Source organism: Rosa rugosa, chromosome 3 (genome assembly GCF_958449725.1).
Source record: "Rosa rugosa chromosome 3, drRosRugo1.1, whole genome shotgun sequence".
NCBI lineage: Eukaryota > Viridiplantae > Streptophyta > Magnoliopsida > Rosales > Rosaceae > Rosa > Rosa rugosa.
Window position 1 is genome coordinate 52,374,945 of NC_084822.1, and position 14,513 is coordinate 52,389,457.

The 14,513-nt window shown below is 41.3% G+C and overlaps 2 protein-coding genes across 2 annotated transcripts; both read left to right on the plus strand.

The window, feature by feature from the left end:
- The first annotated feature begins 580 nt into the window (after window positions 1–580).
- LOC133740315 (uncharacterized) lies at window positions 581–1,791 on the plus strand. Its single transcript, XM_062168245.1, has one exon. The coding sequence runs from the start codon at window positions 688–690 to the stop codon at window positions 1,555–1,557; it is 870 nt and encodes a 289-aa protein (XP_062024229.1). The 5' UTR covers window positions 581–687; the 3' UTR covers window positions 1,558–1,791.
- A 122-nt stretch (window positions 1,792–1,913) lies between these two features.
- LOC133740314 (DNA topoisomerase 1 alpha-like) lies at window positions 1,914–4,252 on the plus strand. The gene has a single exon (XM_062168244.1). It carries the CDS (start codon window positions 1,925–1,927, stop codon window positions 4,250–4,252), a length of 2,328 nt encoding a protein of 775 aa, XP_062024228.1. The 5' UTR covers window positions 1,914–1,924.
- The last annotated feature ends 10,261 nt before the right edge of the window (window positions 4,253–14,513 follow it).

Below are 14,513 nucleotides of genomic sequence, written 5' to 3' on the forward strand. Positions count from 1 at the left end.
AAAAATATCTTTTTAGAAGCAACATCGGTGAAGACGCCGAAAGTCCTTGCAACAAAGGCAAGAGAACCCAGCGGCCGAGACGGTTCCTTCCTCGGCCCACAGTCACTTGAAAGAAGTCAGATCAAGCGCAAATCTTATCAAAACCTCGCTTGGCCAATTGGCCGCGAGTTGGCACGTCTGCGTATCAAGAAGGACAATTTGGACTTCAAATCCCTCGGCTACTAATTTGAGCCGAGACGATTTTGAGGCAAACACTAATTCTCCGAGAATCAATGAATTTAGACAAGTCATAAAATGCAAAAAAAAAAATTGGAAATTTTTCTCTCATTCATGTATCTATAGATCGATGCACTTGCACTTGTCTTTTTGACCTCATTCATCTGAAGAAAAAAAATGCACTTGCACAGTTGCACTTGAAGATTTTTGTGTTGGGATGAAAATGATAGGCCGAACAACACACACCACTAGGCCCAACTCCCACGCGGAAAATCCAATAACCACATCCAAATAATTCAAGTCCACTAGGCCCCAATTTCTCTCTCCATATTATCCACATCTCCCTCCTCAAAACCACCACATTTTTTTCCCAAATTATTTGAAAAAAAAAAAAATTAGATAACCAGAAACAGTAAAACACTCTCACTCACACTAATGGCACTCTAGATTCTTCAGAATCTCAATTCATCAATGGCTCTCCCTCAGCTCATTCCCTCCCCTTCTTCTTCTTCTTCTTCTTCTTCTTCCTCCCTCCACCATAAACCCTCCTTCAATCCCAATCCACTCCCCTATCCCCTATTCCCAAACCCTAATTTCTTCTCTTCCCGCCTCCGCCGCCAGCGACACCGCTCTTCCTCCCTCAAATGCTCCGCCTCCTCCTTCTCCGAGCGCCACCACACCAACTCCAAGTCCGACGACGTCGTCGAGCTCCCGCTCTTTCCCTTGCCGCTCGTCCTCTTCCCCGGCGCGATTCTGCCGCTGCAGATCTTCGAGTTCCGGTACCGGATGATGATGCACTCGCTCCTCCAGACCGATCTCCGCTTCGGCGTCATCTACAGCGACGCCGTCTCCGGCACTGCCGACGTCGGCTGCGTCGGCGAGGTCGTCAAGCACGAGCGGCTCGTCGACGACCGGTTCTTCCTGATTTGTAAAGGTCAGGAGCGTTTTAGGGTTACGGACCTGGTCCGGACCAAGCCCTACCTGGTGGCGGAGGTCAAGTGGCTGGAGGACCGGCCGTCCGGCGACGGCGAGGAGGACCTGGACACATTGGCCACCGAGGTTGAGTCCTACATGAAGGACGTGATTCGGCTCTCCAACCGGCTCGGCGGCAAGCCGGAGAAGGAGGTGCAGGACCTGAGGCGGAACCTATTTCCGACGCCGTTCTCGTTCTTCGTCGGAAGCACTTTCGAAGGCGCGCCGAGGGAGCAGCAGGCCTTGCTGGAGTTGGAGGACACGGCGGCGAGGCTGAAGAGGGAGAAGGAGACGCTGAGGAACACGCTCAACTACTTGACGGCGGCGTCCGCCGTTAAAGACGTCTTTCCGTCGTCGTCGTCTTCTTGATTGGATCCAATTTCCGGTGAGGTGTGATTGCAATGCCCAATTTTACACCACACACAAGTAATGGAAGTAATGCAAAAGCTTTGTGTAAAATCTTTCAATTTTGCTCTAGATTTTTAGATATATTCTTAATCGATTAGATGTTTGGCCCGTTTATACAAGTTGAATTTGCACATATTTGGAAACTTTATATTGGAATATTTGTGTGTTAAACAAAGTTGAACTGGTAAGGCCTGATTCAGGGAGTCCTATTGATACAGGGTTTCCTTATATTACTGTGATTCACGTCCTATATATAAAATTCTATAGCTCCTATGTATAAACACATCTATAAATACATCGAATAAGATTGAAAATACAACAGGCTGCAATGGCTGATCAGAATTCTACTATACCGAAACCGAGTCTGTCTGACCATGAAGATGGTGATGAGCCTTTACTTTTCAAACGGCATAACACTGCATCTAAAGCAAAAGGTAAGATGGCTCCATTAAGGGCAATCCCAAAAGCCTCGACTTCATCACCTGTGTCTAGTTATGATCAGTCTAAACAGTTGCCAGAACAAATCGTGCCGTCTGCATCTGCTAAACATCCTGCTCCAGCAGAAGAGAATAGTGATTCTGATGATGAAAAACCGTTGTGTGCTTTCATGAAGGCTGGTTCCGATGAGGCAGGAGATTGGGATTCGGAGGATGATGATAATCAACCTCTATCGTCAAGGTATTTAAAGGGAAAGGGGAAAACTCCTAAGAGGCCTCTGGATCATCAAACCAATATTTCTGAGCAGTCTTCAGCTAAGAAGCCAAAAGTTTTAGGTTCTCACCCTAAGAATAAGCAAGTATCATCCCCAAAACATGAGCCAGAGGTAGATTATGATGACAGTAGACTTGCACATAGAATGAGGAAAGCTAGATCAGTTAACAAATCATCGCTGACGACAAAGAAAAAGGTACCAAAAATCAGTTCATCCTCCAATACGATCAAAAAGGGCAAAAAGCCAGATAAAGTGTCCAAGGATCAACCTAGCTCTAAATCTGATAATAAGCCGAAGAAGTGGACTAGTTTAGTTCACAATGGTGTCGTTTTTCCACCACCTTACGAGCCTCATGGGGTAAAGATGCTTTACAATGGGAAGCCAGTTGATTTGACAACTGAGCAAGAGGAGGTCGCAACAATGTTCGCAATGATGACAGATACAGATTATGTGAATAAACGAAGATTCAGAGACAATTTCTGGATGGATTGGAGCAAGTTGCTTGGAGAAGAGCATGTGATACAGAACTTGGATGCTTGTAATTTTCAACCAATATATGAATGGTGGTGCCAAGAGAAGGAGAAGAAGAAACAAATGAGTATGGAAGAGAAGAAGGCTGTGAAGGAGGAGAAATTAAAACAAGAGGAGAAGTATAAGTGGGCTACTATTGATGGTGTAAAAGAGGAGGTTCAGAGCTTTAGAGTTGAACCGCCTGGATTATTCCGAGGTCGTGGCGAGCAGCCACAGTCAGGAAGGTTGAAAAGGCGGATTGTTCCAAGTGATATTACAATCAATATAGGAAAGGATGCCCCAGTTCCTGAATGCCCCATTCCCGGTAAAAGTTGGAAACAAATAAGGCATGACAATACTGTTTCATGGTTAGCTTGCTGGGATGATCCAATTTCTGAGGAGAAAACCAAGTACGTAATGCTGGGAGGTAGCAGTTCCTTGAGGGGTCAAAGTGACAAGGATAAATTTGAGAAAGCAAGGGAGTTGAAGGACTACATAAATGATATCAGGACTGCATACACTAGGGCTTTTACAATCCCTAGTAAAGAAGATGGTGCAAATTTAAATAGGCAGATAGCAGTAGCTACTTATCTCATCGATAGATTTGCTTTGAGGGCTGGGAACAAGAAGGATGTTAATGAGGAAGCCGATACTGTTGGCTGCTGCACATTAAAGGTAGAGAATGTAAAAGCAATTGCCCCCAACTTGCTGGAGTTTGACTTTCTTGGTAAAGATTCAATCAAATATCACCAAACTCATCAAGTTGAGCTTCCTGTTTACAAGGCAATCAAGCAGTTTCAGAATGGAAAGAGTAGTAGTGATAAGCTCTTTGACCAGTTGGATACGAATATATTGAATGCACATCTAAAGGAACTTATGCCTGGCCTTACAGCAAAAGTGTTCCGAACATACAATGCATCTATCACATTGGATAATATGTTGAATGAGAAGACTAAAAAAGAGGGAGATGTTTCAGCTAGAGTTGAAATTTACAAGGATGCAAACAAGAAGGTTGCTATCCTTTGCAATCATCAGCGTACTGAACCAAAGACTTTTGGGGAGCAAATATCTAAGCTAAACAAGAAGATTGAGGACTTAAAAGGCGTAATGAAAGATCTGGAAACAGATTTGGTCAGAGAAAGAAAAGGAAAGTCCCCACTGAACAGAAAACAAAAGAAGAACTTGACCCCAGATGTATTGGAGAAGAAGATGGCTCAAACGGCAAAGAAGATCGAAGCCATTGAAAGCAAAATTGCTGACAAAGAGGACAATAAAAATGTTGCACTGGAAACATCTAAAGTGAATTATCTTGACCCTAGGATCACTGTTGCATGGTGCAAGCGACATGAAGTTCCCATTCAGAAGATTTTCAGCAAAATTCAGCTCAAAAAATTTGCTTGGGCAATGGATGTGGACCCTGACTTTAGATTCTGATATGAGATTATATTTGGAGTGATCTCCTTTATTTCTTCTATTTTTTTTGTTTAGCCTTCTTTCCTTTGAGACTTTCTTGTAGTATATATGTAATCAGGGACGTATTTAGCATTTTGGAATCCAGTGGGAAACTCATCCTCACGCCTTTATTATTAAAAACATATAACGGGGGAACAAAAAACCAAATATGGAATTCAACCAAATCTGCAACTCTACAAGAGTTCAAAGAATACAAAATCATCAGCGTCGTCGCCGGGGCGGTCGAGGCGCTTCCAAGCGAAGAGGTTAGTGGCTAACAGAGGGCTTTGCTGATCTACTGCCCAGACATAGTCTCTTCGCTACATTAAGCTTCTTAGAGGCCTACCTGTTCGCATGGCCTGCTTTGGTGTGTTGAGATTTGTCATGGAAAGTGGTGCAAAGGGATGCGAGGTAATTGCGAGGGTTCTTGAGGGACCGAGGGAGTCGGAGAAGCGTGAGGTGGAGTGGAGGACTAGCGGCAACGGGAGTGGTAATAGGGTTGGGGTCTGAGACTCTGAGGATAAGGACTCGAAGAGATACTGAACAAATAATTGTACAAATTTTTTTATTTTATTTGGGGGTGATATACCTATATTTAACAAGTTTTTGACCTAAATTTTTCTCGAATTATAGCCCAAGCAACCATTAAAGTGGTTACGTACTTTAACTAAGTTGCTTGTTCATTAAATGGCATCATACTCATAGTATAAGATGTAAGAGAGTATAGTGATCCATCTATCTTTTTGTTAGGATCATAGGTTTTTTTTTTTTTTTTTTGAATAAGTTAGATGCTTTTTTTGTTAGGTTTAATTAGTTAGAACAAGTGAGGATATATATATATATATATATATATATATATATATTTTTTTTCAACCACGTGGTGTGGTGTGTTGGTCGAGCGGCTTAGTCTGGAACCCCCAGGTCTAACGTTCGAATCCCAGCTCCACCCCGTGGCCAGCAGATTTGAGGGACCTAGGTTGATTAAACACCAAGGTTCGTGCGTCTGCGGTGCAGTGATTAGTCCGGCTACGCTGGGATACACTGCATGAGGGTGTGTGTGTGGTTACTACTGTCGTCCAAACCTCAAAAAAAAAAAAGTGAGGATATTTTTCCTCTTCTTTTGAGTCGGTATGTATATTTATACTTAATTAATGTACTTATCTAGTGCATATGTCAATTAATGCGCTTTTGTAACCTTCATTTGTTGCTCGGATTGAGATGCACCATCATGGAATGGTTGTCCCAGGTATATATCTAGTGGCGTGGCAAATTTTCTCCTCATTTAGGGAGGGTCAAATTTTTACTAGGTAACAAATTAAAGCTCATTTTCAGTCATCCTCTAGGAATAACGTACACAAGTTTTTTTATAAGTCGAAAAGTCTAGCCGCAACCAAACACTCTCTCCCTAGGGTTAGGGTTTTTTGCTTGCGAAGCTTCTGTCAACAGCAAATGGCTTCCGTTGATGTAATGGCTGCGCGTTTAGCCTCCTCTCTTGCCATCGCCGATGGGAAACAACCGGTGGACCTTCGTCCATCCAAGGGTTTAAGGCAACCTGAGGTTTTCATGCTTGGGAAACTCCTCACTGCTAGGGAGTATAATCGCAGATCTCTTCTTGGTATGTTCCGATCTGCATGGAGGATCAATGGATCGCTTAGGGTTGAAGACATCGGGGAAGACGACAGGATTCTGTTTTCTTTCTCTGACCCGGCTGATCGAGGTCGAGTCTGGAAAGGAGGACCATGGGGTTTTCATAGGCCCCCAATTGCTTTGGCTGATTATGACGGTGTGCGTCAGATTGCGGAGGTGCCTTTGAAGAAATCTTCTTACTGGATTACATTGCTGGGAGTTCCACCGGCCTTTCGATCTGAAAGGATTATGCGACTCATTGGGAGTACGTTGGGGGAGGTTATGGAATTCGACAAAACAACTTTCAAGACTAGGGTGTTACGTATCCGAGTGGAGATTGAGTTTGCTAACCCGCTATTGTTCAAGCGCAGATTCTGGGTGGAGGACAACGTGCAATTTCTGGTGAGATTCAAGTTTGATAAGGTCTTTGGGCGGTGTGGCTATGTCACACACGTAGGGTTGCCTTGCTCCGGCTCGGATTTTCAGAAAGAGGAGGATGAGATGGTGGGCACGGAGGTGCAGCCATCTGCGCTGGCAGTTTTGCGAGAAGAGTCAGGTTCAAGCTCTACTACAGCTAGGGTTTTAGCAGCTGGCCAAACCCTAGTGTTCAAGGCCCAAGTCCCGCGATCCATTCTGGAAGCTTTTCTTCCTCAGTCGGTCTTAGCATCTCGTCGTGCTAGAAGGCAGATACTGATTCGAGAATTAGAGGCACCTAGCCCGGACGGTGAACCAATCACGAGGAAACGTCGTGCTAGGGATGAAGATGAGATCACAATTTCTCCCAAAAAGTTGCACCTCAGTTTAGCTATTGGGAAGAAGAATTTGGATGCGGTGGCCATGGGTCTAGTGGAGCCATCGATGCCATCGAAGAGGAAGAGAGGCCGGCCTCTGGAAGCCTGAATAAGCTGCCTTATGGCACCGCCGGAAAAGAGAAAAATGTTAAGACTGATACTGAAAAGAAGACTAGTGGAAAATGCAAAAAGACCAACCTGTTGCCGAGGTTGTTAGCTGCAGAAGATGGTGCCAAATCCAACCCCAGGGGGAAGGAGTTGGCCCTCATCTAAGTTTAGGCCTTTGACATCTGGATGCAAGCCTATGTTTAGGTAGGAATAACTTCTATATGCTTTCTGAGATGTTTCTAGTTTATAGTTATACCACAATTGCGTGCTGGCAGCTTAGGCTAGATGAATGATTTTCTTCCTTAGGAAGCGACGTTTCTTGCTTAGTTAGGCTTGCTTCATGCGAGTGTCCCTTAGACTTTAATGAGTTTTAGCTTGGCTTAGATAGGTTATCGGTTTTTTTACCGGTTTTGCTTATGTAAGTTTTGTTAGACTCTGGCCTGTCTTATGGCTTGATTACTATTGAAATCAATTTCTATTCAAAAAAAAAAAAAAACGTACACAATTTTTTGTCAAAATAAATAAATAACACATTTTTCAAAACATATTAGTATATATAAAAAAAATTATGAGTATAAGAAAATTCAAGTGTAATATTTCTTGTACTAATGCAGAAATTGAAACACCCTTAAACTCATGTTGAATACATTTTGGGATTTGAGATGAACGATAAATATAGAAAAAAAATTATGTGTTACTTCGATTTAGCATATTAACAAAGAATCGTAAATATGTGCATATGGGTGTTGATACCCAAAAAAGCACAAGACATGTCGTGCGCACATTTCAACCCCAATAAAGAAATACACAAGCAAACTACATTCGGAAAGACAAAAATTACATATTTTCTTGAATCGTAATGCCATGCGTGTGGACCCAAGCCACAACTACGCTCTTGGGGCTTGCAGAAGTGGGTGTGGTGTGGAAGGTTACAGAAACACATAATGCTCGTCTATTGATTTAGTGTCGTTGGTGATTTCGGTCTTGGGCCTGAAATCCAAGCCAATTACTTAAATCAAGAACGAAATGGTGAACATGAGAATTGGGTCAGCCTCTCCTTTAAAACCCAAAGTCCATGTCAGAAAAGCCCAACTTCCCTTTTCTTCTTCTTTGTTCCCGTCTTTCCTTCCTTCCCTGCAGCGATCTCATATCTTACATTTTCCCTGCAGCAACCTAGTACACAGAGAGTTAGCCAAAATCCCTAAGGACGATTGATTCCTTTTGTTAGTCATTGAAAGGGAAATCTTGTGACCAGTTAAGAGATATCCTCTTCTTCCTTAAACGATGAGTTCACAATTCTCAAGCTTCTTCGTCCACCTAATTCCAGATTTTATGCCCCCGCAACTGTATCTGCTATAATCGTTGTCGGCTGCTGTAGCGACTTTCTCTTTCTCCCAAAACTTCATCTCTCAAGTAAGCTTTCTTTTCCTAGATTTTAAGGTAGAAATTATGTGTGGATTGAAGAAGAAATGATTTACCCAAAAACCGTGTGTTCCCAATGGAGTATATAAAGGAAGATTTAGGATTGAGATAGGCATGAGCACAATCTAGTAAAACCTAGAAATTCAGAAACACCTAAAACAAATCAAGCCTTCAAGCATAAGTCTAGTTTTCAGCCATTTTCTCAAACACTCATTCAAACCAATTTTCCAAAAACCCCAAATCCAAAATCCATCCAATTCTCTCACCGCAGTGTGTTTCTAGCTCCCACACCATGCTTCATGCTGCCAAGCCTTATTTATTTTTCATATGATCTGAATCACGTACAAAGTCCTCCCAATTATAATTTTAGGACTAAATACTGTTTAGTCCTTGAGCTTTTGACTATAAAACACTTCAGTCCCTGACCTTCTAATTTCACACGTTTAGTCCCTGTACTTCAAAATTTCAGACCAATAGGTCCTTGCCGTCTAAAAGTCGCGGCGAAATGTCTATTATGCCCTCAGTTCTTTTTTTAAAAATAAATTTATTCCTTTCTCTTTTTTTTATTTTTTATTTTTTCTTTATTTTATTTATTCTTTTTTTCAAACAGAAAGAAAGAAAGGAAAAAAAAACATAAAAAAATAAACAGAAAGAAAAAAAGGGAAAAAAATTTTCCTTTTCCAAAAAAAATAAAATAATTAATTAATTTTAAAAAAAAAGAACTGAGGGCATAATAGACATTTTGCCGCGACTTTTAGACAGCAAGGACTTATTAGTTTGAAATTTTGAAGTACAGGGACTAAACGTGTGAAATTAGAAGGTCAGGAACTGAAGTGTTTTATGGTCAAAAGCTTAAGGACTAAACAGTATTTAGTCCTTTTAAATTTCTCTGACCTAGCGCTCTACTAGGGTTTACTCGGCAGTCTTCCATTGTCGACAAAACTCCCAAAATTCCCAAACCTCGATGGCCATGGTCATCATCAGCCTTGCGGCTCTCTATTTCTTGCTGCTTGCTGTGTTTGATTGTTCATATGGGAAGCTGCCTTGGCCTGAGGCTTCTCTTTCTCCTTTTGTCGTCAACCAAGTGTTCTGGTTGGAGGATGCAGTGGTGGACGTCTTGGTGGCTGGATTATCCGGAGACCGTCCGCTCTGGTTGGGAGCTAGGGCCCGAAAACTGGATCTGAGTTCGGGTCGAAGCTTCAAGGGGGATCCGATGGTGGATTGTTCTGTTGGGTTTCGAAGGGAGTCGATCAAAGACGGCGGAGGTCTGGGGTTGATTCTACTGCGATCTGGCTGGGCCGATAACGGGGGCGCGACTAGTTGGGGAAATCTGACCCAATTTGCTTCTGCTGGTGGTTGGGACGGAGTCTCACGGGGACAGGATGGTGGCAGCTTCTCGGCGGGGGTGCGAGAGTTTGGTGGCGACGGCCTTGCAGCGACGGAGCTGGCTCATGGTTTCGGTGGCCGGAATCTGTTGGGTGGAGGTGTTGGGGTGCCCATCGTAGTCTCCATGCTTTGGGCCTCCTTCTGGGTAATGGGCAGTTGGGCAGTTATTTGGATTCCAAAGATGTTGGACCTGAGCTGGAAGTTTGTTCATGGGTGGGGCTGTTTGTTGGGCTCCCTCACAATGGGGCTATTATGGACATATATCTATCAATAAGGTAACACAACTTTGAAAAGATTTGTATTAATTGGATATATGTAGTGTATTAATAGTGTAAGATATCATTTCATTTCATTAAAGTTCAAGGATAATCAAAACTAATTAAGATAAATTTGAATTAAATTTTGAAAACTAAGACTAATTAAGAATTTATAAAAAATTTAGAAGGGTCAGTTTTATTTCATTCCATTAAAGGTTGATAGATAACTAAGACTAATTAAAGATTTTCTAAAAATTGAGAAGAAGTCGCCTTAGATGAGTTTCCGGTTAATTTTTCATCCTCTAGTAACTCATCAATTCAAAGACATTTCAATATAATTTGATATTGGGTGTGTGTGTTTGGTGGGGTGGTAAGGCTTTGGTCTTTCATATGAGAGGTCAAGAGTTCGAGCCCCATCAAGGGTGGGGGTGGGGTGGGGTTAATATATATATATAAATTAAGGGAAGCCTTTCTGTGCGTGGCTCATGCTTTCAATGTTATATATACACCTATATGCATATATGAGATGTTGTAAAAAATTAGTTTTTTTTTCCTTTGTAAAATTGATTAAAATAGAAAATAAATTTAGTAAAATAAAAGAAAGAAAAGTTAAGATAAAAATAGATAGGCTAATAGATAATATATATATATCAAAACCAAAGTGAGAAAACAAGCCTGGTATGGTGAAAGAACGTCAAAAGACGCTGTCCTAAAGCTTTTGTAGCCTCCCTACGTGCAGGTGCTGACGGTCTACAAGACTCCAAGATACGACCCCAATACAAGCAACCAAAAGTCCGCTATGAGCACGTTCACATTCGGATAGAATTTCCAAGTCACAGAACCGTTGCCCAAAATAATAGTAAAATATGGAAGGTAGTAATCGAAGTGGTAGTATGTAAATGAGTAGAGATAATCCTTTTGTTGTAAACAACTTGGGAAACATTGTTGCCTTTTATAGGCTCCAATTATCTCATGTAACCTCCATCATAAAACACACCATAAAATCTGAAAATTAAATCCCAAAATGAAACTCCTATAACCCCCAAATAATTATAGGATTAAAAGCATAAGTTTTTTTTTTATCATATCAACAACTAGTCTTTTGTGAGTCGAACTCACAACCTCCCATTTACAAAGGGGAGACTTATGCCACTAGACCAAATGGTACTGGGCGTTAAAAGCATAAGTTACAATTGAAAATTGAAAATCAAATTAAATTAAATTAAAGATTTTAAAATCTTTTAAAATACCAACATGAGATTACCCTCTCAACCCATCCTGCATGTTAGCAATGTTAGCCATTTTTTAGTCATTAGTCAAATTTTAGCCAAAATAGCTAAAAAGTCATTTTGGCTAGCCACTTTAGAAATATGTTTGCATAAGTGCTCTCTATAATAGCTAGTTTTGAATTTATATTATTTTTTAAATGAAGATTAAATAGTTTAAATGTATTTATAAATTACATAAAGTGGCTTAAAAAGAATGTTTTAAATTATAGAGAACTATAACCTCATCTCGCTCTCTATATTTTGGAGCGAGATAGCTAAAAGTTATAAAGGAAAAAAATACATACAGTACTCCAACTATGGTCCATTCTAAATTTTCATACCCAACTTTCCGAAACTATCACAATGGTACCCCAAATAGCTAGCTCGACCCAATATACGTACCCGCCGTCCATGACGGGGTTAACACGTATGCCACGTGGCGTATTTGATGGGTATTTGTGTCATTTACTTTTCCAGCCCCATTCTTTAGTCCCTTCTCTTTCTCCCTCTCTCTTTGCCTCTCTCGTCTATCTCTCACGCTCTCTCTCTCTCTCTCTCTCTATTTGCTCCGTCGCTGACTGCAGCATGACCGCTGCTGGCCACCTCGAACACTCCGACATCAACCTGCTACCTCGCTTCACCGTCGCAAGCACTCACCTGGTTCCGCCATCAAATATCCTCCATTAATCCCTGGACGAAGGAAGACGCCGCCCGAAACCGGATCTCCCTTTCTAACCACAGAAGCATCTCCACCGTGATCGCACCCCGAAGCAAAGCCAACCGAGCACTGTCGCAAAGGCAACCCACCATTCCTCTAACCAAGGGTTGAAACGATCTGTCTCATGACAAGATCGTCGAGACGAGAAGGAATATGGAGGCTACGAAAACCTCCCTGCAAGCAGCCCAAATAAGGCGGCTCTATGGTTTCGAGAGAGAAAGCTCTCGACTCTCATTTCCCCATTCTTCTCCTTGTTTCTTCTTAATTTGGATTAATCTTTTTGAATTTGGATTAGATGTTTGTGGAATTTGGAATTTGGATCATACGGATTGGTAGTTTTTGGAATTTGGATTTGTTCCTTTCTTCTTATGCCCAGTTGATGAATTGATGAAGATAAAATTTTCAATAGAATTATGAATGGATCTGTGGGGATACCTCTCTTTTTCCTCTGGGGTTGTAAAGAGATTTGGTGGTGATGGATCTAATCAGGGCGATGGTTTATGGCTGAGAGGAAGGTCTGGTTTCAGAAGGGATAGAGGAGATGAAGAGAACTGGATTTCCATTGGCAAAGAAAGAGAAAATGGATTAGAAAGCCAAAAACAGTGGTATTATTTTTCTGGCCGTAGTATTTTAGAGTGAGTGGAAATGAAGGGCTGATATTCCCTTATAAGTAAATATAACTAATAAAAAATTTAGTTAAAAAAATAATTAAAAAAAATTAAGGTGAAGACACGGAAGGACCAAAATACCCCTGAAAATATGCCATCTAGCATAATAATTAACGCCGTTATAGACGGCGTGTATGGATGTTGGGTCGTGCTGGATAACCTGGGTACCAATGTGATAGTTTTGAAAAGTTGGGTATGAAAATTTAGAATGGGCCATAGTTGGAGTACTGTTTGTATTTTTTTCCCAAGTTATAATGGAAAGTCACTTAAGAGTCTGGTGCTGCTACTAAAATATATAAAAAGTTAAAAATGGGAATTGGTTTCTAGAAAATAAAACTATCCTAGCGCACGCGCGTGTTGATGCAGGCGTGCGTAGCGATTGTTTTTTTTCTTCAGCAATGGGCCGGGGCCTTCTTCCCCTTCTCTTTTTTCTTCTTCTTCTTCTTGCTGGGCTGTGTCACCAGGTAGGCCTCCTTTTGTTTTTTTTTTGTTTTCGTCTGGGCTGGGTCACTATTTTTTTTTTCTTTCTCTCTCTCTCTTCTTCTTCTTTCTGGTTTGCAGGTGGGAGGCTGATATCGAGCCCGGTGGAGTGCTGGTGTCGGTCGGGTCAATCTGGAAGGGCAGTAGTGCGCTGGGATGGGCAGCAAGGTGCAGCAACGATGGGTGGAGGCGGGTGGGCTGTGCGCTGCGGTTGAGGCTGGAGAAGGGCAGGTGTCGGGTGTGGATGTTGGCCGGACAGGAAGAAGGATTTGGCGGCCGGAAGAAGGATCTGGACGAGGCCGATCTGGCCGGCTATGGGGCTTCGCGGCCGGGGAGAGAAATTTTTTTTTTGTTTAGGGTGGCGGCAGAAAGAAGAGAATGTTTTCTCTTCTAGGGTTTGAGTTTTTTTTTTCTCGAAGTTAGGGCTAGAGACTCGTGCTAATAACGTGTAAAAGTAAATGGAAATTGGTCTACTCATTTCATTTGATAGTCCCTTTATATTGGGAGAGAATTACAATGAAAATATCAATTACAATAATGATAGTAAATGTTGATTGAGCTATAATCGCAATTCTTTAATTCTCTCTTCGTCAGTTATTTTGACGAAGGCACATATTGTGTTTTTCTTTCAACACTCCAAAATAGCTAAGGAGCCAAAATAGAGAGTCTGTTAGAGATACGCTAAAAGATATTAGTTATCCTGTTGTGCTAGAAATGTCAAAGTTTTCATTCTTCCGTCATTTCACTCTTGTTCTTATATTGTCAGGTAAATAATCTAATTATCCTTATGCCAATATGTATTCTTCTCTTTGGTTTTATTAACTCTATACTTTGTTTGCTCAATCGATCGGCTTAGAGGTTGTTAATCTAGCATCCTTTTGAGAAAATCACACTATATGGTGATCAACGAATGATCGATTTTCTTTTATTTTGTTTCTCAATTTAATTTATTATGGCTATCATTGAATGCCTGTTATTTTGTCAGATATTAACTGTTCACTTATATTTCGAACTTTTGTAGTTTGTTTGGTGCCTCGAGTTTATGCACAAAAAAGATGCCAAGAGGAATTGTATGCCAATTGATGCACATTAGAAGACTGTGGAAAGAAGTGTTGGATTAAACACCACGATGCAGGACATCAATGCGTTCCTAATGTTCATGGGACAAATTATGTTTTTTATTGCTTCTACAATTGTGGAATGATTTGAATCAATATGCTTGATAGATGGTAGAATAAGGCTATGGAGTAGCCACTAGGAGCAAATAATTTCCACCCTTCTATTTTTGATGGAATTTTATCAAAATGTACGCACAAAGATGCAGTCATAACAAACAGAATAACATGATTACCCGATGGTAACACAATTTTCAGTTAACTTATCTTTGCCTCAGTTATACAGAAAGTCAGAAACAACGGCATTTGCCTCATCCATTTGACTTTTGATAAAGTCGACACCTTCGGCTTTCTTGACCATTGTCCATTTTGAAACTCAAAGCCTTGAATATATCATTCGAAAA